Source organism: Podarcis bocagei (assembly GCF_964188305.1).
Source record: "Podarcis bocagei genome assembly, chromosome: 2".
NCBI classification, from domain to species: Eukaryota; Metazoa; Chordata; class Lepidosauria; order Squamata; family Lacertidae; genus Podarcis; species Podarcis bocagei.
In genome coordinates, this window is record NC_138126.1 from 21,603,514 (window position 1) to 21,625,924 (window position 22,411).

The 22,411-nt window shown below is 46.5% G+C and overlaps 1 protein-coding gene across 2 annotated transcripts; it reads right to left on the bottom strand.

Moving 5' to 3' along the window:
• Positions 1 to 1,102: 1,102 nt before the first annotated feature.
• On the bottom strand, positions 1,103 to 21,281 carry DHX16 (DEAH-box helicase 16). 2 transcript variants are annotated; one of them, XM_081181830.1, is made up of 20 exons: positions 20,970 to 21,281; positions 18,400 to 18,668; positions 18,148 to 18,313; positions 16,863 to 16,919; positions 16,123 to 16,377; positions 14,690 to 14,914; positions 13,292 to 13,486; positions 12,998 to 13,108; positions 12,363 to 12,478; positions 11,090 to 11,300; positions 10,432 to 10,530; positions 10,187 to 10,339; positions 9,597 to 9,737; positions 8,048 to 8,210; positions 7,702 to 7,820; positions 6,719 to 6,786; positions 5,725 to 5,887; positions 4,809 to 4,970; positions 4,108 to 4,281; positions 1,103 to 1,343 (listed from the first exon to the last, which is right to left on the bottom strand). In XM_081181830.1, exons 1-20 carry the CDS (start codon positions 21,171 to 21,173, stop codon positions 1,215 to 1,217), a joined length of 3,180 nt encoding a protein of 1,059 aa, XP_081037956.1. In that variant the 5' UTR covers positions 21,174 to 21,281; the 3' UTR covers positions 1,103 to 1,214. The 2 variants fall into 2 exon arrangements, with proteins under 2 accessions (XP_081037956.1, XP_081037957.1); XM_081181831.1 differs by lacking the exons at positions 18,400 to 18,668; positions 20,970 to 21,281 and having other exon boundaries at positions 16,863 to 16,924; positions 18,148 to 18,164.
• Positions 21,282 to 22,411: the final 1,130 nt, after the last annotated feature.

Sequence of the window (22,411 nt, forward strand, 5' to 3'; positions counted from 1 at the left end):
AGGTGCCTCCTCACACTGCCCCACAGGAGCCTGGGAAGCACCCTCTGGCCAGCCCCAGAGGCACCATTCACCTGGGGAGATTGTAGCCAGGGCTGCTGCAACAAACAGTTTTGTGCAAGCCTTTGGCAGGCAGAGACACAAGAGGGCATCAGAGGAGGAAGGGAAGAGGGACTGAGGCACCCCTGACCATCATTATTCAAGGCACCCCAGGGTGCCACTGCACACTGGATGAAAACCACTGCTATAAATAAAAGCCTGTTTCAGATTTCTCTACAACACATTTCTGTATCTTACATAGGGTTTTTTCTACTATGTAACAAAAAACAAGGCAGGCATTCCAGCTTCCTGTAGCAACATTGCAGATTTTGTACTTAGTACAGGCACAGCAGATTTTACATTAGTAAATTCCCCATCGGCTAGTAGCATCTTTGGAAGCTTTGTTGAGGTATGCTGTCAAATGTCATAATTGTGTGAGCACAGAAAGTGGTACTGTGAAATAGTCTTAAGAATGTCAGCTTTCTTTTCACTAAAGAGAAAATGTTAATCTTAATGATTGCAAAGATGCTTAAAAATGTCACTAAGGCATCCTGAATCTTAAAATGAGAGGTGTGCCAAACTTTCCAAGGTTTGGAAGCAGAATGTCAGTGTCCTACAGAGCTTAACTTGTTAGGGGGAAGCAGAGTAAGTTAGAAAATAAGAACATACTTACTTATCACTGAATTATTTCCAGCATTCATTTGTTCTTGAGAGAATTTTAACTTTTTAGCAGCACAGACCACCAGCTTTATATACTGGAAATCCTTAACCAAACTGTTCAACCACAAGATAATGTATGAACTGCCCCAGAGTGTAGGTTAGCTGCCTGCATTGGCTGGGAACTGTTGTGAATGCTATATAGCATTCTGTATTAGACCTAGCTGAATTAATGGACTCCCCTGCAAAATGTGCAAATGCTTGCATAGCATGAATATAGCCAACACAAGTGACAAATTATAGTAGCTTAAATAGCCATAGCTACACTGCAGTCCAAGATAGCTGTATGAGTTCCAAAGAGACTTTCCTCCTCTTACCAAGAAAGAGAAGGGAAGCAATTACTCATGAGTGTTTGTAGAAAAAAGGTTTTATTCAATGCCTTGTAATGATATCAAAACTATACAGCTGTACAAATAAGTGTCCTAGGGTTGGTGGGGAGAAGCAGATAACTGAGAAGAAGCCTATCCCAGCTCCTCCCGGGTCTTCCCCACTTTCTTGGGTAGCTTCTTGTTGGAGGCATCCTCCAACTCTTTGGCTTTGTAGTAATGTGGGGCCACCTCCAACAGCCACGTACTGTCAATCTCTATGACCTGCAAGGTACAAAGAATATTCATTGTTGGCCCCACTCACTGTCAACTGGCACACTGATCATTTTCTTCTTTGGGGAAAACCAAAGTGTTCCATAGACCCTGCTAAAGAGTGAGCACAATAAAATACAAGAATGTTTCTACACCAATGAAGCCCTTTGGTCTAACTTCTAATTATCTACTCTGACTAGCAGCCGCAATCCTGCAGAGATCACTACTACCTGTGGTCCTTTTAATTACCGTATTTTTTGCCCTATAGGACGCACTTTTTCCCCTCCAAAAATGAAGGGGAAATGTGTGTGCGTCCTATGGGGTGAATGCAGGCTTTCGCTGAAGCCTGGAGAGCGAGAGGCGTCAGTGCGCACTGACCCCTCTCACTCTCCAGGCTTCAGGAAGCTATCCGCAAGCCTTGGGAGCCCAGCGGGAGTTGCCGCCAGGCTCGCAAGGCTTGCGGGCAGCAGCCTGCAGCCCGAAGCACGGGGCGCACTCCAGAGGGCGCCCCGTGCTTCGCGCAGATGTACGCAAGCCTTGCGAGCCCGGCGGCAACTCCCGCCAGGCTCGCAAGGCTTGCGGATAGCAGCCTGTTCTGCGGGCTGGGGTCGGGGGAAGCTCGGGCTTCCCCCGCCCCAGCCCTGCAGCTGGGGGGGGGGGGATAATTTATTTATTTATTTATTTCCCCCCCAAAAAACGAGGTGCGCCCGGGGACTTCCGGGTTGGCGCCATCGCCGAATGGCGGACTCCCTCCGAGCTCCGGAGGGAGTCTGCTCGGCAGGGGCTGGGTCCTACCGCGCCGGCGACGCGGGGACCCTTAAAAACCACGGGCACGGAGCCCGTGGACATGGGTGACTCGGCTGGCACCATTAGCGCCCTCCCGACTCGTGAAGGAGCCTTTTTAAAGGCTTCGGATCGGGTGCCGGGGAGCGGCGTGGTGCTTTGAGTCCTCTGCTTTCCCTGCCGAGCGCAGCCGCATGCCATTCGACGGAGAGCGCTGACTTCTTCCATTGGAAATTCGGACTGTTAACAACAACCCGTGAGTAATTGGGAAACCGGGTTCAAAAGGAGAAAAAAAAGGAATTTTTTTCGGATTTGGCACGAGCGGGGGTGATCTAAAAAGGAAGTCAATCCCCCCCCCATTGTAAACATTCTAAAACAAGGACTGGGTAACCAAGGTCGAAAGAGAAGTATACACTTGATAAAAATCATTAATTCCACGATGGGAAATTATAAGAACTGTGCTGGAGGAGAAGAGTGGAGGGTGAGAAGGAAAATGCAACCCCCCCTGGGAACCGGGGCGATTCGCAGAGCCTGGTGAAGAGAGACGAAGACTTTGACAGCTGTCAAAGTAGCTGTCAAAGCTGGAGAATATAAAGAGGACTTTGTTATGAGGACTTTGCTGGCTAATTTTGTTACAATTTGCTACAATATGGATATAAACTGTCGGAAAATAAGGAACAACAATTTGACTTTTGGATTAGAGGATACAAAGTTATTACAATCCCCCTAGAGGGGTTTCGGGACATTACAAGAACGGTCGTAAGTAGAAAAATACTCCTGGATTCGCGTTATCTTCTGGGAAAGCTGCAAAACTGAAATAGTATTTTGTCTACAGAGGTGTTTACATTAAAGGAGACAATAGAATTCTCTATTGAAGAAAGGAAGGGACTGGACGTAAGTTTTTGTTCCTGAACAACAAACCTCTGTAGAGATACCAGATTTCTGAATTAGAACGTTTTAGCAGCTGAACAGGACAAGAAACCTGAGAAAGTGAGGAATAAGAAGAACAAAGGACTGACTACGACACGGAAAGAACAATGGGAGGAGTGGTAAAGATCAAGGAAACTAAAGGCCTCTGTTAGATTGGACGTTTGAAGTTAAATATTATTAAAATTAATAAATTAGAAGAAAACCAGCAAGATGGAATTGGGGAGAAATTTGGCCATGACTTGAGACCTCCAGGCTGATAACATATAGACTGATGGACATGGGGAATTCAAACCGGGGAAGGGGGGGGGGAGATTTGGAATCCAAAGGCTGTGTAACCATCTTTTGAATCTTTTTATATCTTTTATTTTCTATTTCTTTATATAACTTACGTATGTCATTTTATTTTGATTGGACGTGCTTAAAAAAGGGAATTCGTGGAAGGAACTGGGGTGGATCTTGGGGAAAATCTTTTTTCTTTTTGTTAATGATGTGGGATGGTGGTAAGATTTGTACAATTCAATTTGGATAGTGGGTTAAACAAACTAAGTTTCAAACTGGGAGTGAGAGCTTGTAGAACCAAATTAATGAAAGGGGAATACAGTTGGGAGGGGGAGGGGGGAGTCCCAGAAAGTAGGCAATGAAAGTAAGGTTATAAGTATCTTTTTTTTTCCTTTTTCTTTTTTCTTTGTATTTCTATATTTTTGGAAACTTTAATAAATATGATTTTAAAAAAAACACAAAAAATGAGGTGCGCCCTATGGGCCGGTGCGCCCTATAGGGCGAAAAATACGGTAGACGTGTCACGGACTGAACCTGGGACCTTTTCCATTCAAAATATATGTTCACTGGGAGGGTAGTACAGTGGAAAGACAGACTACCCCCATCACAAGACCCCCATCAAGCTCTTCCTGTATCAGTTACCAAGGCTGGATTTGCAAATGCTACCCACGTTATACAGATTTCTTCTAAAATTACGGGTCATCTGTCTCCTTTAGGGCTTAGCTTGAGTTATAATCTCAAAAGTTCTCCCCAGAAGTCCCAGCATGGATTACGGTCTTTTTACCTGTCTCATGAATTCTTTAGTGGTGAAGACCAGCTCATGATAGATGAGCCAGCGTGGTTGTTCTTCAAAGAGGGAACTGTTGGGGTGGACAAAGACTGTTTGCTGGTGCTTGACACTCTTGTAGCCACTGCGGGTCAGGCGGGCCGTGTGATAAAAGAAGCCAGCAGTGATGGCCTGCGGAAGAACAAGAGGAAGAGTCAAAAGGAGTCAAGAATGAAAAAGATCCAAAAACGTAATGGGGGGGGGGGGAACCGGCTTGCTCTGCCTGACACAGCCATCTACTTATTACACTCCCTGGCATTTCAAGTGATCAAAAATGCTCAGTGTTGCGTGATATATTTAGGACTGGTGGAGTCTTTGATCTGATAAATTACTACAAAGTGTTGTAGGTTGCGTTTCCAGTGCACTTTCCTTCTGCATTACGTAATACACATTTAGCAACACAATTTCATGCACAGAAATTTAACAGAGTCAAGTTGAAACAGAGGGCTATTCCCCACACAGGGCTGCATCCATCTAAATTACAGCATGCATGGGACTACTTCCCCAAGTACGACAGAGCTTCTCCATTGCTTCCCAAATCTATGCTGGGTTCCCCCCATCCTCCCATTTCTAGATCTGCAAAACACTGACATGCCTGTGGCAACCACCACATTTGCAAGCAGCCCTGGAGGAAGTAATGGAAACTGGGGAGCCTGTACCTTGCGGACTGGGATGTAGTCTCCCTCGCTGGAAGTGATGTCCACTTCAATCCGCTCCATCAAACCTTCCAGCTGTTCTCGCACGTCCCGGGCTCGTCTCATGGAGCGGAACTGGATGAAGTTCTCATAGCACCACTGCATGGAGTAACCGCACTCCACCCACTAAGAAAGGAGGAAAGGAGAGGTATAACCAAGTCTCACTTTTGGGGCTCTCGTCCACCCACCAACCCGACTACAACCACAGAGCTGGTGCCCCTCAAGGGAATACTGTACCTAATTTCTCGTCGTAACAGCCAATGAGCCTTTCCTAGTCAGGTGACTAGACTCTCAACCCCTAAAACAGGATTTCTGCCTAAATACACTCTAAATCAGAAAGGCCATGCACTTAATCTCTTGCGACTAGATGCACTTGGATGCAAGTCTCTTACGGATCTCAAGGGGCCATCTAATCAATCCTCCTACCCAAAGGGTTGAAATTCACCCACCAAATATCTGTTTAATCTGCTCTAAGGAGCTTTAGCAGTGGAGACATAATCACACTCCTTAGCAACATGGTGCAGACCACCACTATAAACAGCATTCTGCTCAAATCGAGCACGTGAAAGCCATCCGCATCCACTGTGCCAACTCTTCCTGAGCTAGCCTGATACTCAATTGAAACGGATTAACAAAAGGCCCCTCTCCTTCCTGACTCCATATGCACAGCATAGGCAACGGTTCATAGCTCTGGGTAGAACACCTCCTTTGCATGAAGAAGGTCTAAGGTTCAATCCAGGTATTTCCTGGTAAGGATGGGAACGTCCCTCTCTGAAACCCTGGAAGGTTACTGTCAGTCACTCTAAATGGTGCTTAGCTAGATGGCCAATAGTTTGACGGTATAAGGCAGCGTCCTATGTTCCTAGAAGTTCTTTCTTACCTGATTATAAACATTGAGAAGAACCAGGTGGTCTCCACCAGGCAGGAAGAAGTTCATGCGGGCATTATCAGCATGGACCACTTTGTCCTTGGGCCGGTAAAAAATGGCATTGTTGACTGAAAGCATGGCAGCGATGGTAAGGATCTGCTCTGAGCACTTGTACCTGGAGAATGCCAGCAGAGGAACAGGACAGCATTAGATCTCGGCAAGGCAGAAACAAAGCCAGTCTCAATCCAGAGCGACAGCATTACGATAGAAAGCCAACCATAAGGTAATTTCAGAAAGTTGGGGAATAAGACAACCAGAAGCAGGAAGCAATACAATCTGAAAAATTAAAGGGCAGCTGGACTGATCACAATTTTAAATCAGGTACTTCCAAGGTTTCCTAAACAAACCTAACTACTCAAAACAGGTTAATTTACAAATGAATTTAATATTATCCAAGTGTTTGTTCCACGTGCTTGGATTAATTTTAATTAGATAAAAAAAAAAAATCTACAGTATTTAAAATGCAACCAAGTTAAAATCTACTTTTAGCCACCTGCCATTTAAAAGCAAAACAAAACCATGTTTTACTACCCTGAGTAGAATGGTTTATTACTTAGTAGGTCACTTATATTCTCTGTGAAAAAAGAAATCAACTCTCGATCACAAGTCACAACAAAGAACAAAGGAATAGATTGCCAATGATGACAGCAACAGGCACACACAAAAGCAGATCTATAAACGTCTTCGTTTTTACGATTCCATAAGATGCTTATCTTTGCTTAACAGCCTAACGTGTCCCTCTCTAGAAACAGTTAATAGAGCTCGTTCAGGTTTTTGAGAGCTTTGGAATTTGCTGGGGAAATAGAAATAAGTAGGCGGAACTAAGAGGAACTAGGAACTAAGAGAGATAATAGGGATCACAAGCTTCACTTGTGGTTACTAGAACGGAATGCTAAGCACACAATTAATTGGCTGGAAAGAGAGAGGAAGGCAGAGAAGGACTCACTGTTCTGAAGCCAGGATCATCTTGGACAGCATGGGATCCACAGGCAGCTCTGCCATCTTCCGGCCCAGCTAAATACAGAACACAAGAAGGACAAACTTTGCTGTACAAATGCACAAATGTCGACTTCAACTCCACAATGCATTAGTCTTCCTTTTAAGAGCAGAGGGGGGGGGGGTGCAGCTGTATCCTGACACTTAGTTTGTGCATGGATGCAACTGATCACATATGCTGACAGGAAGGAAGGGAGGGGGCAAACTCCTCCTGCAGAGGAAATCCCAAATCCTGTCCCAGAAACACACCCTTTCAGGTTAACTGTCCTAATTGGGGGTTTCCTGTTTTCATATTGGTGCCTACCTGGAGTCACTGGGATGCAGTGGGCTATTGTGCAAATAAATAAAGTGTGCAATTTAACCATTTGAAACCTTTTCTTGGGAACAGTTTCACCGCTTTTCCTAACACTGCCTAGCTTTTGAGTTTTGTCAAGATCATAGTAGAAGGGTACATGTTCAACCCATGGAAGACATTTATTATCTCTTACTTTTTTTATATCCTTCTAATGAGCTTAGGGGAGCATTCATGTCCCCCTCCTCTTTCATCATAATAATAGTGTGAGCCTAGGTTAGGCTGAGAAATAGTGAAAGGCCCAAGGCCACCAGCTAGCTAGCTGTCTCAGCAGCAACCAACCTGAGCATAGGCTCCTAAATCTAGCATTGTAGTTGCTCAACAGAGCTCTACCACAGGGCAACACCCCACCATCTTTCAGGTGAAAAATGGCAAGTATTTTACATCATCCATAACAATGCTATGAAAACCATCTGTACCCACGAGGCCCTGAACTGGGAAGAAAGCAGAAGATGTCAGTGTGATTGAAGCTCCGGCCTCCTTTACTACTTCCAGCTCTTTTTCCAATGAAGCCAGCTGGAAAATCCAGCTCAGTTTCAGCCCAGGTAGCAGAGCATGTCCTCGAGCCTACGAAACGATACCTTGGTGAGCTCGCCAAGATGGTTGAGGGCTCCCAGGGCATAGAGTTGCTCCAGTGCCAATACTAGTGTTTCATGGGGCGGTGGGTCCATGAAGTCAAAGTGGATCAGGTCATTGATGCCTAAAGGGAGAAATGGAGCAAAGCTAGACTTAGAAACACCCTGCAAAACTTCCAAGTACTTCTGCCACCAGGAAATGCATCCCCTCCCATCTTTTTAAAACGGAAAATAGGACCCTAGGAAACGATGGGCTTGTTCTCATCCAGAGAAGCCTTAATAAGGAGGTGTTTTAGGGAAAGTTGAGCAACTCCTGTACATCATTCTCATCCTAGATTGACCAGCCACACACCCAGGCTTTTGAGCAGCAGCACCACATTGCCCAGGTTGGTCCTTTGAATTTCTGGCACTGTGGTCTCCTCCATCTCATTCTTGTAGGCCCAGGCTGTGTAGAGACGGAAGCACTTCCCTGCAGCCACACGGCCAGCCCGTCCTGCTCGCTGGTTGGCAGAAGCCTGAGGGAAAGAGGGAAGGAGACGATGAAGCATTGCGTCTGTGAGGATGTGGGGGGTGATAACTGGCAACTTATCCCACCAGATCCCAAAGACAACTTATCAGGGTTATTACAAGGACTAACAGCACCTCAGTGAAATCAACATGTTCCTGATTAAGGTGGTTTAGAATTCCATGTTGCTGTCTAGCACGGCACATACAGAATGTCTGGCTTCACTGAGCACCGTATTTTTTGCTCTATAAGACGCACTTTTCCCCTCCTAAAAAGTAAGGGGAAATGTGTGTGCGTCTTATGGAGCGAATGCAGGCTGCGCATCTTTCGCTGAAGCCAGGAGAGCAAGAGTGCGCACCAATCCCTCTTGCTCTCCTGGCTTCAGGGATAGCTGCCCAAAGCCTCCTGAGCACAGTGGGAGTGCTCCCGATACGCTCAGGAGGCTTCGCGTTGCTTTCGCTGAAGCCAGGAGAGCGAGAGGGATTGATCCCTCTTGCTCTCCTGGCTTTGCTTTGCTGGAGAGCTGCTGCGCAGCTTTTCCTCTCTGCACAGTGCCCCTTCAGCGAAGCGGGAGGAGAAATGGAAGGGGCTCCATTTCTCCTCCCGCTTTGCTGGAGAGGCGCTGAGCAGAGAGGGAGACAACTTTTTTCCCCCTTGTTCTCCTCCTCTAAAACTAGGTGTGTCTTATGGTCGGGTGAGTCTAATAGAGCGAAAAAAACGGTATATGGGCACATCTATAGTCCTTATGACTGTGGAAAAGGCACACTTGAAATGTATGCAGTGCTCAAGGCAGCCTCAGAAACCAGATGCAGGCACACCATAAAACCCCCACAAACGTATGCAAGTTTCAATAATTTCATGGGAAATGGAAACTTGTGTTTACAGTTGGGAATCTAAATTTTCCTAGCAAACCATTGCACAAGATGTTCTGATTTACATTTACAAAAGTGGTCTCAACATCTTTATGATGAGAGTGACCAACAATAATCCATTTTTGCTTTGATATCTAGCTATCGCCTTATCAACTTTCACTTTTCTGTCCCTTAAAAGTTACACCGTACCCCAGACCCACTTCCTAGCCACCGGTCCCATACTCCCTGTAATGTACTGGTAACCAGCACATAAGCCATTTGTGGCTATGCAGATGCTACCGTATGGGGATTTTGAGACAGAAAAAAAAAACACAGATTCAAACTTGTGGCTTAACAGAGTCACTTTTTGTACATATCTAATTTATGCTGCATAACCTGTTAGTACAGTTTACACCCTCTCCCTGGCATTTTATTTGGTAGCTAGACTGTTCTCCCTGAGAGAGGAAACTGACTGAATGAAAATTGCTGGTAACCCAAAGACTAAACTTAGGAATGTGATGAATAAAAGTAGAGAAGCCCAGTACCCGAGAGCACGGAGTGACAATGAGCGACTCCATGCCTGTGCGAGCGTTGTAGCTCTTCTGCTTGCAAAAGCCAGGGTCAATCACATATATGATGCCGTCTATGGTCAGAGATGTCTCCGCAATGTTGGTAGCTACGACAACCTGGAGAAGGGAAAAGATACATAAGTTTTTGTCATAGCCTAAAGCACACTATGAGAGGAAGGGACATAACTCAATGGTAAGAGCCCATGCTTTGATGAAGGTTTAGACCTGGCTTCTTAATTTAAAAAAGATTTCAGGCAAAAGGGCTGGGAAGGACCTGTGTCAGTCAGAGTAAACAATGGCAGGCTAGTTGAGCCAACAGTCTGACTCCAGACTGTGAACTCAAAACTGGTCCTTGCACAATCCCCTTCAAAGCCACAACCCCAGAACACTAAGCAGCTTGAAACTACATCCCCTGAAACACAAAACCAGTTCCTAAAACCACCACTAGCTCTACAGCCCAAACCTGCCAAGTGCTCCCTTCCTCCAGAGTGGGTAGAGAGACATAAAGCTCCACTGCAAACAGCCAAAGCTTCGCTCCCCTTTCCTTCTCTACTCCATGCTCCTACCTTCCTGGCCCCTGGTGGGGTTGGCTCAAAGATCTTGGCCTGCATGTCAGAGGGCAGGTTAGCATAGATCGGGAGGACCAGAAGTTCTGCAATCTTGGAACCCAGGCGACGGCAGCGATCTTGCAACATCTCACAGCATGCTTCAATTTCTTCCTGTCGACAAATAGTGGGAGTCGGATGCTGTTGCATGTCTCCCCCCTCCCCCTCCAAGGGCAAAGTGGGCACTGAAACAAACACGGACATACCTGGCCAGTGAGGAATACAAGGATGTCCCCTCGAGGCTGTGTAACATGGATCTGCAGTACTGATACCACACAGGCTTCTAGGTAATCAGCTTCTGGAGCCTAGAGGATGGAAGGTAGAGAAATCACTATCTCCTACTGACCCATATAAGCAAAGCCCATCTCTGCCTCTCAGTGGCTTCTGTTACAACTTGTACCACTTGATCTCTCTTTTGGGGAACCTAATTTCACTGCTGCTTCCAGCACCCGTCTTCTGCTTATTCTAACACCAGGACTTGCTGATATTCCTCTCTCTCAATTAAACACAATGTCACTCACAGCTTAGCTTTTAACCAAAGTCCTCACTATCTCCCCCCCCCTGCTTTTCCAGGGGCTCTCCTGACCCCCCTTCAGAGCCAATGCAAGGGATAGGGGGCAAAAGCCCTATTGCACCAGTGGACTTCTGTGGACTTCTGTTAGCAGGATCCATTAGTTGAATCTGGCCCAGAATGCAGTTCTGGGTACAGTTCTGGGAATCTTGCTTTTTAAAAAAGTAATAACACTGTGTTTAGCTCCTTTGGTATACTATTGTCATGAGCACTGGTCCTGATCATCGGTGCAGCTCTGTTTCCTTAGCAATGTTCACACACACAACCCACAACAGGCCTCTCTGCTTGCTGACCTTGGTGTAGAAGATGTCAACAGGGAAGCGGCGCCCAGGAATGCGGAAGATGGGAGCATCGTCAAAGAAGGTGGAAAAGCGCTCCGTATCCAGGGTGGCGCTGGCAATCAGCACCTTCAGCTCAGGCCGGAAGCGAGCAATGTCCTTGATCAGCCCAAACAGGATGTCTGTGTGCAGCGTGCGCTCGTGAGCCTCATCTATGATGACGACACTAGGGAAGAAATTAGGGAGGCCGTGCTGCTGAACTACCAGTTGTCATTTAAAAGCTATGGACCATTTATTACAAAAGAACATGAGCAGCGTGGGATGTACTAAGCAATAGCTTCCCACTGAAAAGGCTCTGAAAAGACCTTCTCAATTACTCCTTTCCTTCTTAGTAGAAACTGCTTCTATGTTTCTCTCCACAATCTTGAGGACTAGGAAACTGCTCTTGGGTTTTTATTTATATAACGGGGGCTGTGCACCTGCTCCCATTGATTGCTAACCCTGCCGACCCCCCCATACCTCACCAACTCTGCCTATCCCACCCCGTCTTACACTAACCTCTTAGACCTTCCCCTTTCCATCTCATGCCCCTGCAGCCAACCAGGATAAAGAGTTGGCCAGGCAGGTGAGCAACAAGAAGGATGCTACAAGCAGCAGCCAGCTTGGGAATCTGCTCCTGCCACCATTGCCAACTTATCTGTGCCTAATCAGCAACATCAGAAGATTGCTAGGCTAGCTAACTGCCACTTCTTTCCTTGCTGTTCCTCCTGCAGGCCCAACTCTTCATCCTAACTGGTGGCAGAAGCAGCATTCCTCCAAGAAGGCTGTGGAGGAGTAACGTAGATCTAGATATTTAGATCCTGCAGGGATCCCCAGCTCTGGGGATAGCAGGCAGAGAAGCTAGCGGAATAGAGTGGCCGCCGGAAGGGGCGCTGTAGCAGCCTGTTCTGACTGACCCTCTGTGGCTCTCCTCGGATGCCGTTCAACATGCTGTAGTTTCAAGCACCACCTGTGTGTGGCCAAGTGAACTGCAGTGTGATGACATGCTTAGATTTTTATTGTATGCATACAAGCAAAGTTGGGGCTCTGGTATTAAAGCTGCATTCCATGTTCTGTACAACACATACTAGCATTTAGCCCATATTGTAGCTCTATATAATCCCAAATCAAGATTTCCTCCTGAGCATTCTACCTTATCTAGCTCAACCATCCCTCAGAAACAAGAGAGCTGTTCACCACCTCCCAACTGAACTCTCTACAGACTTCTAGGGGGTAGGCTGTTGCTCACCTGTAGCTGCTCAGGTCAGGCTCAGTGAGGAATTCTCTCAGCAGCATCCCATCTGTCATGTACTTCAGCACTGTCCGCTCTGAGGTGCAGTCCTCAAAACGAATGCTATAGCCCACCTGTGGAAAGGCTGAATTTTAGATACAGGTTTCCATGAAGCCATCCTTATTACCCACAGAACAGTATTTGGCTAGGAAGTCAATTTAGCTCAATAGACTAAAAGCGGGACACATACATTTGTAAGCTGTATAAAAATTCCCATCAGAAAGAAAGAAGGAAACAGTGTACCTGACCTCTGGGTGATAGCAGTGTCAGCTGTGCTGGTTGTACTACCACCAGATCAAGGACAGACATGGACAAACAAAGGATGCATAGAAAGGAGACCCTAGTTTACTCCAAGCTGATTTAACACCTATTTTCTCGGTTACCCAAATATATTCCAAAAGGGAAGGATGGGACCTTCCCATCTATTAACGCATGAACATTGTCACACCAGCAAAGCATATTTATCTGAGACCAAGTAGGCTGCTGTTAGGACTACTAGACACTGTAAAAATCAATTCAGAAATGACTAGCCAAAACAACTGGGAACAGGACATACATTTTTCTTCTGCAGCCCCCCACCTCCAAGTACATACCTCATTTCCAAGTTTGACACCCATTTCCTGGGAAACACGGGCAGCAACACTCATGGCTGCCACTCGCCTTGGCTGGGTGCAACCGATCTTCATTCCTTTCTGTGTGTAGCCCTGTAGGAAGAGAGAAAATCTCGCTTAGTACTCACAGACTGCATTTGTACTGGGCTGTTCATTCAGATGCTGAAAAGCTTCTACCAGGAAGAGGCAGCAAGTGCAAAGGAAGCACTTCCTCTAGCTAGCCAAAGTGCAGGTTTACTTGATCTTCACAATCCCTCACTTTCTGTACAAAGTTACCTCTTCAAACAAGTATTGTGGGATCTGAGTGGTCTTGCCAGAGCCGGTCTCTCCTTCTATGATAAGCGTCTGATGTTCGGCAATGGCGGCCAACAGGTCTGCACGGTAAGGAAAGATAGGCAGGCTGCGGCGCACCTCCTGGATGGAAAGCTTCTTGCGCTCAGCTTCGGACAACTCTGGATTCTCCTCCACGGACTAAGTGAAAGAGAGTGGCCATAGAGATTTAGTTACCCCAGAGCAACAGACCATGGGTGAAATCCCTGTTGTTCTACACTTAAATCCTGCCACTGGGAAAAGCCAGCTCCACATGCAGAACTGAGGAGGCATGGTAGTTCAGTTGCTGAGTACCACGCTTTACATGCAGAAGATCCCAGAAATAACTCTGGGCTAAATGGATATTTGGATTGCCACAGTACAAGGCATTTTCCTATCTTCCAGTAGCTTATCCTATGTAAACAGAACTTGAGCATGCAGGTGTCTATGCATACTTGAGCTTAAATACTAACATAGATATAGGTATAGGGACCCCTGACCGTCAGGTCCAGTCGTGGCTGACTCTGGGGTTGCGATGCTCATCTCACTTTACTGGCCAAGGGAGCTGGCATACAGCTTCCGGGTCATGTGGCCAGCATGACTAAGCCGCTTCTGACGAACTAGAGCAGCACACAGAAACGCTGTTTACCTTCCCGCCGGAGCGGTACCTATTTATCTACTTGCACTTTGATGTGCTTTCGAACTGCTAGGTGGGCAGGAACAAAGACTGAGCAACAGGAGCTCACTCCGTCGCGGGGATTCGAACCTCTGACCTTCTGATCGGCATGTCCTAGGCTCTGTGGTTTAAACCACAGCGCCACCCGCGTCCCCAAATACTGATATATCTAACACCAAATCCCTGCTCAAACAAGCAAGGCTCAAACAAGCTGCTTCTAAAGATGCTCAGGAAAGCTGTCAAAACAACAGGTATACTGGAGGCAGCCACATTTGTTGTTCATCTGTCTCAGTGATGATTCGTGGGTGAATAGGAAATGGGGAAGACAAGTGAACAAACACGTGAATGCCCCTATCATGTCTAGTTTGCACACGTTCAGCAATATGAAGAAGCTCTGCTCCATCTCATGGTACTACCCTATTTCCCACCATCAGCTATGCATAAGTGCTTAATCTGCAATTCTCTTTCAAGCTTCTACGGAGCAATTTGTTGCATTCTCCATCTCCTGATGTCCCCAAATGTTTTCTTATCTGTAACACAGTTTGCTTGCTCCCTTTCAATCACGTCAAATATGGCCTTGTTTTCTTTTCACCCAGCAGTTTCTCTTCAAGACAACTTCACTGCACGATTTAACTATTTTGGTCCCAGCCGCCCTGTGTCCCATTCCCTAACCAACAACCTACTCTCACCTTGCCCTGGTTTGTGCCCCGCATCTGCACGGCGTTCACAAACTGGATCATCTCATCCTCTTCAAGCACGTATTCATAGTCTTTGTGAGGATGGTGCTGACTGGCATCCCGGGCCCCAAAACGGAGGGAAGCTGCTCCAATGTGGTCCTCCTCCCAGCGCCGCTGCTCATCTCGCGGGGCCATGTGATCCTCTGTCTGGGGATCCTCATAGCGATCAGGTATCTTCTGCAGGGCAAAAACAGATCAGTATGGAAATTTCCTTTGTGCATCTTGTATCTCAGCCTTGTGAGGCAGCACTGAATTGGAGGTATATTCACAGCCCAAACTGTTGCACATTTATTCAAAAGTATGCCGCATTTGAGTTTACATAAGCCATGTTGAACAAGCATCAAACCCTCAGACACTCTTCTTGTATATGGAAGCAAGTTTTCACTATCTACCATTCTGCGGTGCAAGGGTGAGCAACTTTTCTCTTGCCATGGTAATCCACTGGGGACCAGATACTAGCAGCGGGCAAGGCTTATGTGCCACCTTGCCACCCACATAAAATTAGGTTTAGGACTGGAGGTTCCCTACGCTTGGGCTACTGTGTGACCAAGAAACAGAACTTAGGGTGTGGCTATGCAGTCAAAAACAAACTTGATTCTCAATGGCTGAGATCAATAATGGCAAAGAGATTTATCCTCATTACTTTCTCCCATATGAAGGAATGCCTGTCATTCATTTCTAAGGAGAAAAACAAAGTGCAGCACCATCCTAGGCATGCCACAATTACAGAGGTACATTCCCCCAGAGCAGCTCTGTATGGTAACCAATTTTATCAGGACTCGCCTGCATAAGAGTCCCAAACATTCCAGCTGAAACTGCTGCAAGCTGCTAATGCAAACAGCATACTCTTGGGGTAGGGGAGAGATGTTGCTGTGTTCTGTCTCCTCCTCTCCATTTGTTATAGTCAACATTCACAGCACTATAGGAAGTGAAGGGAAGGCAGATATGACCAGGCAAAATATGGTGTCTTTTATTGCTACCGGGCCATGCAATTCTACATACTATAAGTAAATAAATGGATCTTGTTTGCAAACAAGTGTATGTATTGCTGAGCCTTAGTCTGAAATCTCAGCAAACTGATTTCCCCCCCAAATGTGCTGAGAACCGCCAAGGTTGCAGGTTCGATCCCCATAAGGGACAGCTGCATTGCAAGAGGTTGGATTATATAATCCTCAGGGTTCCTTCCAACTCTCTATGAGATATCTATGAGTATGGGCAACGGTCAAGGCTGATGGAAGTTACAGTTCAACAATATCTGGAGGGCCCAAAGTTCCCTACCCCTGAGTTAATGGCATTATACATATACTCTTGTCACAGAGCTCCTTTTACCAACCATTCTTCATAGGGGTCTAGGCTCCCAATTTTGCTACGGGCATGATAGTTACCTTGCTGCGACTCTCCTCAGGCATATAGTAGCGATTGCTCTTCTCCAACTTTTCCTGTTCTCCAGCTTGCTTGTACCGTTTTGCCAAGTCGCGAACTTCACGTTTGTATTCCAGCTCCTGCCGCTCTTGGGCGGTTAGGTTGAGCTCAGAGAAGAGGTACTCCTCATCGGCTATCTCTGCCTCCAAGTCTTCTATCTTGTCCTTTTCGCGTTTCGCCAAATACTCTCGGCGGGACTTCTTACGCAGCTCTGGAACCTGTCAGGCAGAAAGGGAAAATATGGGGCCATGCAAGTAAGTCAAACAGCAAGGACTATCAGAGTTTGATTCATGATCCCTAATATGAACTGGGCTTTTGTGAAATAAATAGGTTTCTAAACCAGCCTCTCACTAGGAAAAAGTATTTCTGTTAGGTTGGTAGCTTGCTAAACCCACCAGCCAAACTGCCCCATGAAAGCTAATGTATGCAAGCAGGAAAAATGGTTGCAAATCATTAATTTTGTACTTTTCTGAAAAGCTGCGGTTACCCCTTATACCCCAGTAAACACATTGTGTGGCATTCAGGGAACAAAGGTAAAATCATTCTATTAGTCTGATCAAAGATAGTTAAGAATAAAAAGATTAGTGGTTAAAAAATAAGATGTATTAAAATATTGTAGACTATAACTACAAATTGTAGAATACAGCTACAAATTTAATGAGCCAGAAGCTACACCATCCAACAGTAAAAATAAAGTTCCTACCATAACTTTCTTATCTTCTTCTGCAATCTTCAGACGCTTCTGAGCCTCTTCATAGGCCTAGACTTGGCAGGATCAGAAGACAAAAGACACAAACATATAGTTCAACCAAAGCAGACTGTCAACAGGGTCCCTATCACCACACTTTTGGTGCAATATTTTTAAAGACTATGGACTGGTCATGCACAAGTCCACAGAATTGTTAGGAACATTTTCAGCAAGAAAACCATTACCCTCCCTGACTTTTCCCCATTCCATAATTTACACATGACTTCTCTTATCCTTCTCTAACTGCAGAAGCCAGAATGCACTTTAATTGAAGTTTGATTTTATAATTTTAACTAATCTTTGTTTTTTGTACTGCATCTTTGTAAACCATTTATAGACAGCTGTAGTTAAGTAGGATATAAATTGTTTAAATAAATCAGCATCAAAGCTGAGAATTAAATATAATAATTACATAATTAAATATACACAGCATGAAGTATATAAATGGCAAAGAAAATACTAGCAAGAATTATTAGAGCACATGGCCTTGAGGTAAGAACCATGGAGTAGGCAAGGCAGACATTTCAAAATTGCAAGGAAAGTTGGGGCGGGTTTAGTACTAGAAAATGGAAAAGAAGTCCTTGCAAAGAATGAAGTGAGGAAAATGAGTAAAAAAGGACGGGGTCCTATATGCCAGCGTTGTTTAGGTGCCAATCTTACACAGGTTCTTCCATGCTTTAGAATATATGAATACAGAGCTAAAATTCTACACTAGGGTAACCTGCACAGAGATGTGCAACATCAGCAAATGCTCAGAATTAAGTAACTCTGAATGACCTTGCTGTTTTGTGTAACTCATTCCCTCTTGTTGTTTGGGAAAAGCTTAGTGATGAGGAGGTACACAGTGTACTTATGCCCTATTACTGAACATTGAAATCGTAATTCAGGAACCTCTCCTTTTCTTGAAACTGACATTTTACCAGATGTTACCCAAACTCTCTTTGAGGCATTCTTTTGCTGCCATAAGGGTCAGAAAAGTTGTGATTAGTAAAAGACTGAATTCTGCAGTGGATGCTTTTAAAGCTTGAGTAGATGCACAATCCTATTGTGTTTTAAAGGTATTAGGTACCAAGATCAGATTTTAAACCAGATTTTTTTCGACCGCAAGTGGATAATTCCTGGCAGCAATAAAAAACAGATGGGCAGCGTGAGACATTCAGGTTAGACAGAGGGGGACACAAACCAGGGAGAGCAATCAGGAAGGGCTGCCAAAAGCAGGGGCCACAGGCTGAGGCCACACCTTCTTGTCTGAACGCTCCAGAATGTTGCGTGTCTTCTCCTTGTCCTTGCGTTTGACACGTTCAGCAAAAGCGTCCCGCTCCTCCAGGTCCTGCAGTCGCTCTCGCTCACTCCGGTCCCACTCATCCTCTGAATCCTCCTTAATGGTGGGGGATGCTGCTGACTTCCTACACCAAGAATGACAAAAGAATTATAACTATCGCTTCCTTTGCTCCTCACCCAATCTTGCTCTCTGCAAGTGACTGATACTCACTTTCCCCCATCATCTCGGCTGCCCTTCTCATCAGAGTCCTTGTCGTCTTCCTCTTCCTCCTTGCGCTGCCTCAGGTGTTTATGCCGCTTCCGCTGCTTGCCCTCAGGGCCTCGCGGAGGGCGCTGACGCTTGGAGCCCCGAGCTGCCTCACCAGTCTCTTCATCATCGCTGTCCTCCAGCAGGGTGTATGAACGGTTCTTCTGCTGAAAGGCCAAGGCTTCCTGTTCAGCCAACCTAGCTGGACGTTCCCGTGGGGCCTGGTGCGGAACCTACCAGGAAATTTGGTGAGGGAACAAATCAGACACAGAAAACAAGGAAACTATGACTTCCATAAAGGTAAAGGTACCCCTGCCTGTACGGGCCAGTCGTGTCCGACTCTGGGGTTGCGCACCCATCTCGCTTAAGAGGCCGGGGGCTAGCGCTGTCCGAAGACACTTCCGGGTCACGTGGCCAGCGTGACAAGCTGCATCTGGCGAGCCAGCGCAGCACACAGAAACACCGTTTACCTTCCCGCTAGTAAGCGATCCCTATTTATCTACTTGCACCCGGGGGTGCTTTCGAACTGCTAGGTTGGCAGGCGCTGGGACTGAGCAACGGGAGCGCACCCCGCCGCGGGGATTCGAACCGCCGACCTGATGATCGGCAAGTCCTAGGCGCTGAGGTTTTACCCACTTCCATCCTCCCACGCAAAACCCGCATCCCTTGAGTGCCTATTACCATTCCTCAAAAAGGTAACTCCTCTCAGGGTGATGCTTCAGATGTGCTTCCTAACCACAAATTTCCCCATCCCTCACCTGCTCCTCACATTAGTTGCACTTTATGTACAACCACATGCATTTAAAGTGTAGAGAGCTAGCACAGTGGCTGAAAGACAACTGCATCTTTGTCAGAGATTCACTAAGTGGCCTTCAGCACAACTCTTAGCCTCATTCCCCTCCACATCTATAAAATGGGGATAATACTGACCAACTGTAAAAATAACAAGATGATGATGACGATTGTTTTTACAATTACCCACCCTTTACCCCAAGGTGAATATTAAAAACAGTTTAAGAACAAAATTACAGAAATAAGGTGGGTCCTAAAAATATACACCACAAGTGTCAAAAGCAAGGTTAGAGATGCATCCTCAGCAATCAGTGTAAGCTGTATAAGAAAGGTGCCAGATGTACCTTTGTGGAGAGGGAGTTCCACAACCTAGCGACCACCACAGAGAATGGCCTCTTCAGAGCCACCCCCACCCCAACTTCTGAAGGCAGAGAAACTATCAAAAGTGCCGATCTCGGCACCAGTAGTTTTGTAGGGAGGAGGCAGTCTTTCAGGTATTTCGGTTCCCAAGTCATTTAAGGCTGTAGGCACCAACGGAAGCATCGTGAATTGGGCCCAGGGAACAAGCTGGCAACCAGTGCAGCTTTTTCAACACAGGGGTTCATATGAGATCTGAACAAAAGCAATTTTATTTTTGGTATCTGAAGAGGTGTCCATGAACACGAAAGCTTATACCCAGAACAAACTTAGTTGGTCTCTAAGGTGCTACTGAATAATTTTTTAATTTTTAAAAACAATTTTATTTCTATGCTGCCCATCTAACTGGGTTGCTCTAGCCACTCCCAACAAAATATTAAAAACACAATAAAACTTCTCTGAAAAGGCCGCCTTCAGGTGTCTTCTAAAAGTCAAATAGTTGTTTATCTCCTTGACATGTTATGGGAGGGTGTTCCACAGGGCAGGCGCCACTACTGAGAAGGCTCTCTGCCTAGTTCCCTGTATCCTCACTTTTCGCAATGAGGGAACCACCAGAAGGTCCTTGGAGCTGGACGATGGAGGTGAAGCCCCCAGCCATAAACCCAAATCTTTCTCAGACTTGGGTCCCCAGTTGTTGTTGGCCTACAACTCCCATCATCCTTAACTAGGACCAGTGGTCAGGGATGATGGGAGCTGTAGTCCAACAACAGACGGGGACCCAAGTTTGAGAAACACTGCATCTGTATGCCGCATTTTGGACCAAGCAAAGTTCCTGAGCTGTCTTCCAAGGGTGGCCAGTCCCACATCCTGGAAGCGCTATGGGCAGAGGGTTGCCACCTGTTCTGCATAACACAGGGTTGTTCCATATTTCAATGTGAAATGCTATGTCCTGTATTTCAGGTCTCTCTCTCCTGCCCCTCTTTCTGCTAAATTAGGGATCCTCTCCAAATGCATGTGTGTGGAAGGGCATGCATTTAAGCTCTGGGTAACCAAGCACGGACGGATTTACAAATTCATGTGAGCATATGCATGTGTGACAAATTCCAGAGGGGCCATCCTGTTGGGCTGCCATAGGTTGTAATGGATGGCTTTGAAGTCACTTCAGCACCAAAGGGGGAAAAAGAAATCGTCTACCAACCGCCCCGTCTTTTGCCAGTAGAAAGGTGGGAAGTCTACCTGGACACTCACAAGCACCAAATTCCAAGTATCGTAGTCAAGGCGCGCCACCCCCAGAGAGCCCCAGCGTCGCCTTGTTTCTGACGCGTTATCCCCCCCTCCCTGCCCCCGAGTCCGGCCTCGCGCGCCAACAGCCACCGGGGCCTCACCCGCTCCCACAGCTGCTGCGCGAAGGCTCGCGCCGAAGGGTCCGCGGCGCGCAGCGTCTCCGTCTCCTCCAGGCGCGCGAGCAGGTCCTCCGGGGTTCGGCTCCGGTGAGCCAGGCCCACCATGAAGGCGACCACATGGCGTTCGCTCAGCCCCAGCAGAGAGTGAAGCTGCCCGGACACCCAGCGCTCCAGCTCGCCCGCCATGGCAGCGGAAAGCCGGTTCTCCAACGGCTCCCGTCACCTTCGAGCGCTTCCGGACATGCGCCCTCGCCAGCCGGTCGACGCTCTGGTTGAAGAAGCGCTTTCCGGTTGCTGTTGGCTGACCATAGAGACGGGAGGATCATAGAGGGTTGCGCCGTGGCTGACCATAGAGACGGGAGGATCATAGAGACGGTATGAGAGAGAGGAGTTGGATGATGATGATGATTATTATTAGTTTGGTGTAAAGCATTGATAAAGAATCCAGCACAAACCAGATGTTTGAATAACTGGTCGCCTTCCGTTCCTTTCTTTGACTTTGTTAAGCCAGCCTTAATACTTTTCTTGCAATCGGAAGAGTTTTTTGTTTTTCAGTGGGTAAGTGGCTTAGTAATACTGTACACTTTTTCATGCAGCGCATAGACAAACTATGGATCTTGCTCCCACAGGAGGCAGTGATGGCCACCAACTTGGATGGCTTTAAAAGAGGATTACACAAATTAACAGTGGTTTAACTCACGTGTGGGAAACTGGTATTTGGAAGGACTTCCGAATACCAGTTGCTGGAAATCATGGGAGGGGAGAGTGTGGTCTTGTGCTCATATTCTGCTGCCCGGTTTCCCACACGCAAGTTAAACCACTGCGAGAACAGGAGGCTGGATTACATAAGCCACTGGCCTGATCCAGCAGGCTATTCTTACATAAGGTTAATTTCAGTTGATTGTTGTTATATGTTTCAGGGACTACCACAAGCTGTGGTGGTGTGTTGGTGACACCTCAGGGGATGTGTTTTTCCTTAACTCCAGTGGACAGCCTTTTTCTTTTATTAGGCAAGCCACTGTCAAGTCAGTGTAGGCAATATTGAGCTACATGGACCAATGTATTTTCATTGTGTTCTAAGTCACTTGGAGAACTTCAGGTAGCAAGTAACTTTTGTTGTTGTTTCTGTTTAGTCGTTTAGTCATGTCTGACTCTTCTTGACCCCATGGACCAGAGCACGTCAGGCACTCCTGTCTTCCACTGCCTCCCGCAGTTTGGTCAAACTCACGACTAACAAGTGACTAAGAAGTCTAATAAATAAGAATATTAACAATCTGTACGTATTACTTCAACATGTGTGTGTGTGCGTGTGCGTGTGTGTGTGTTTTGATAGAGGGAGCTGGTGGGGGAATAGTTTTTATGGTGGGAGAGAATAAACTCTTTTTGTCCTGTGATTCTACAAGCCAACCCAGATTCCTCCTCCA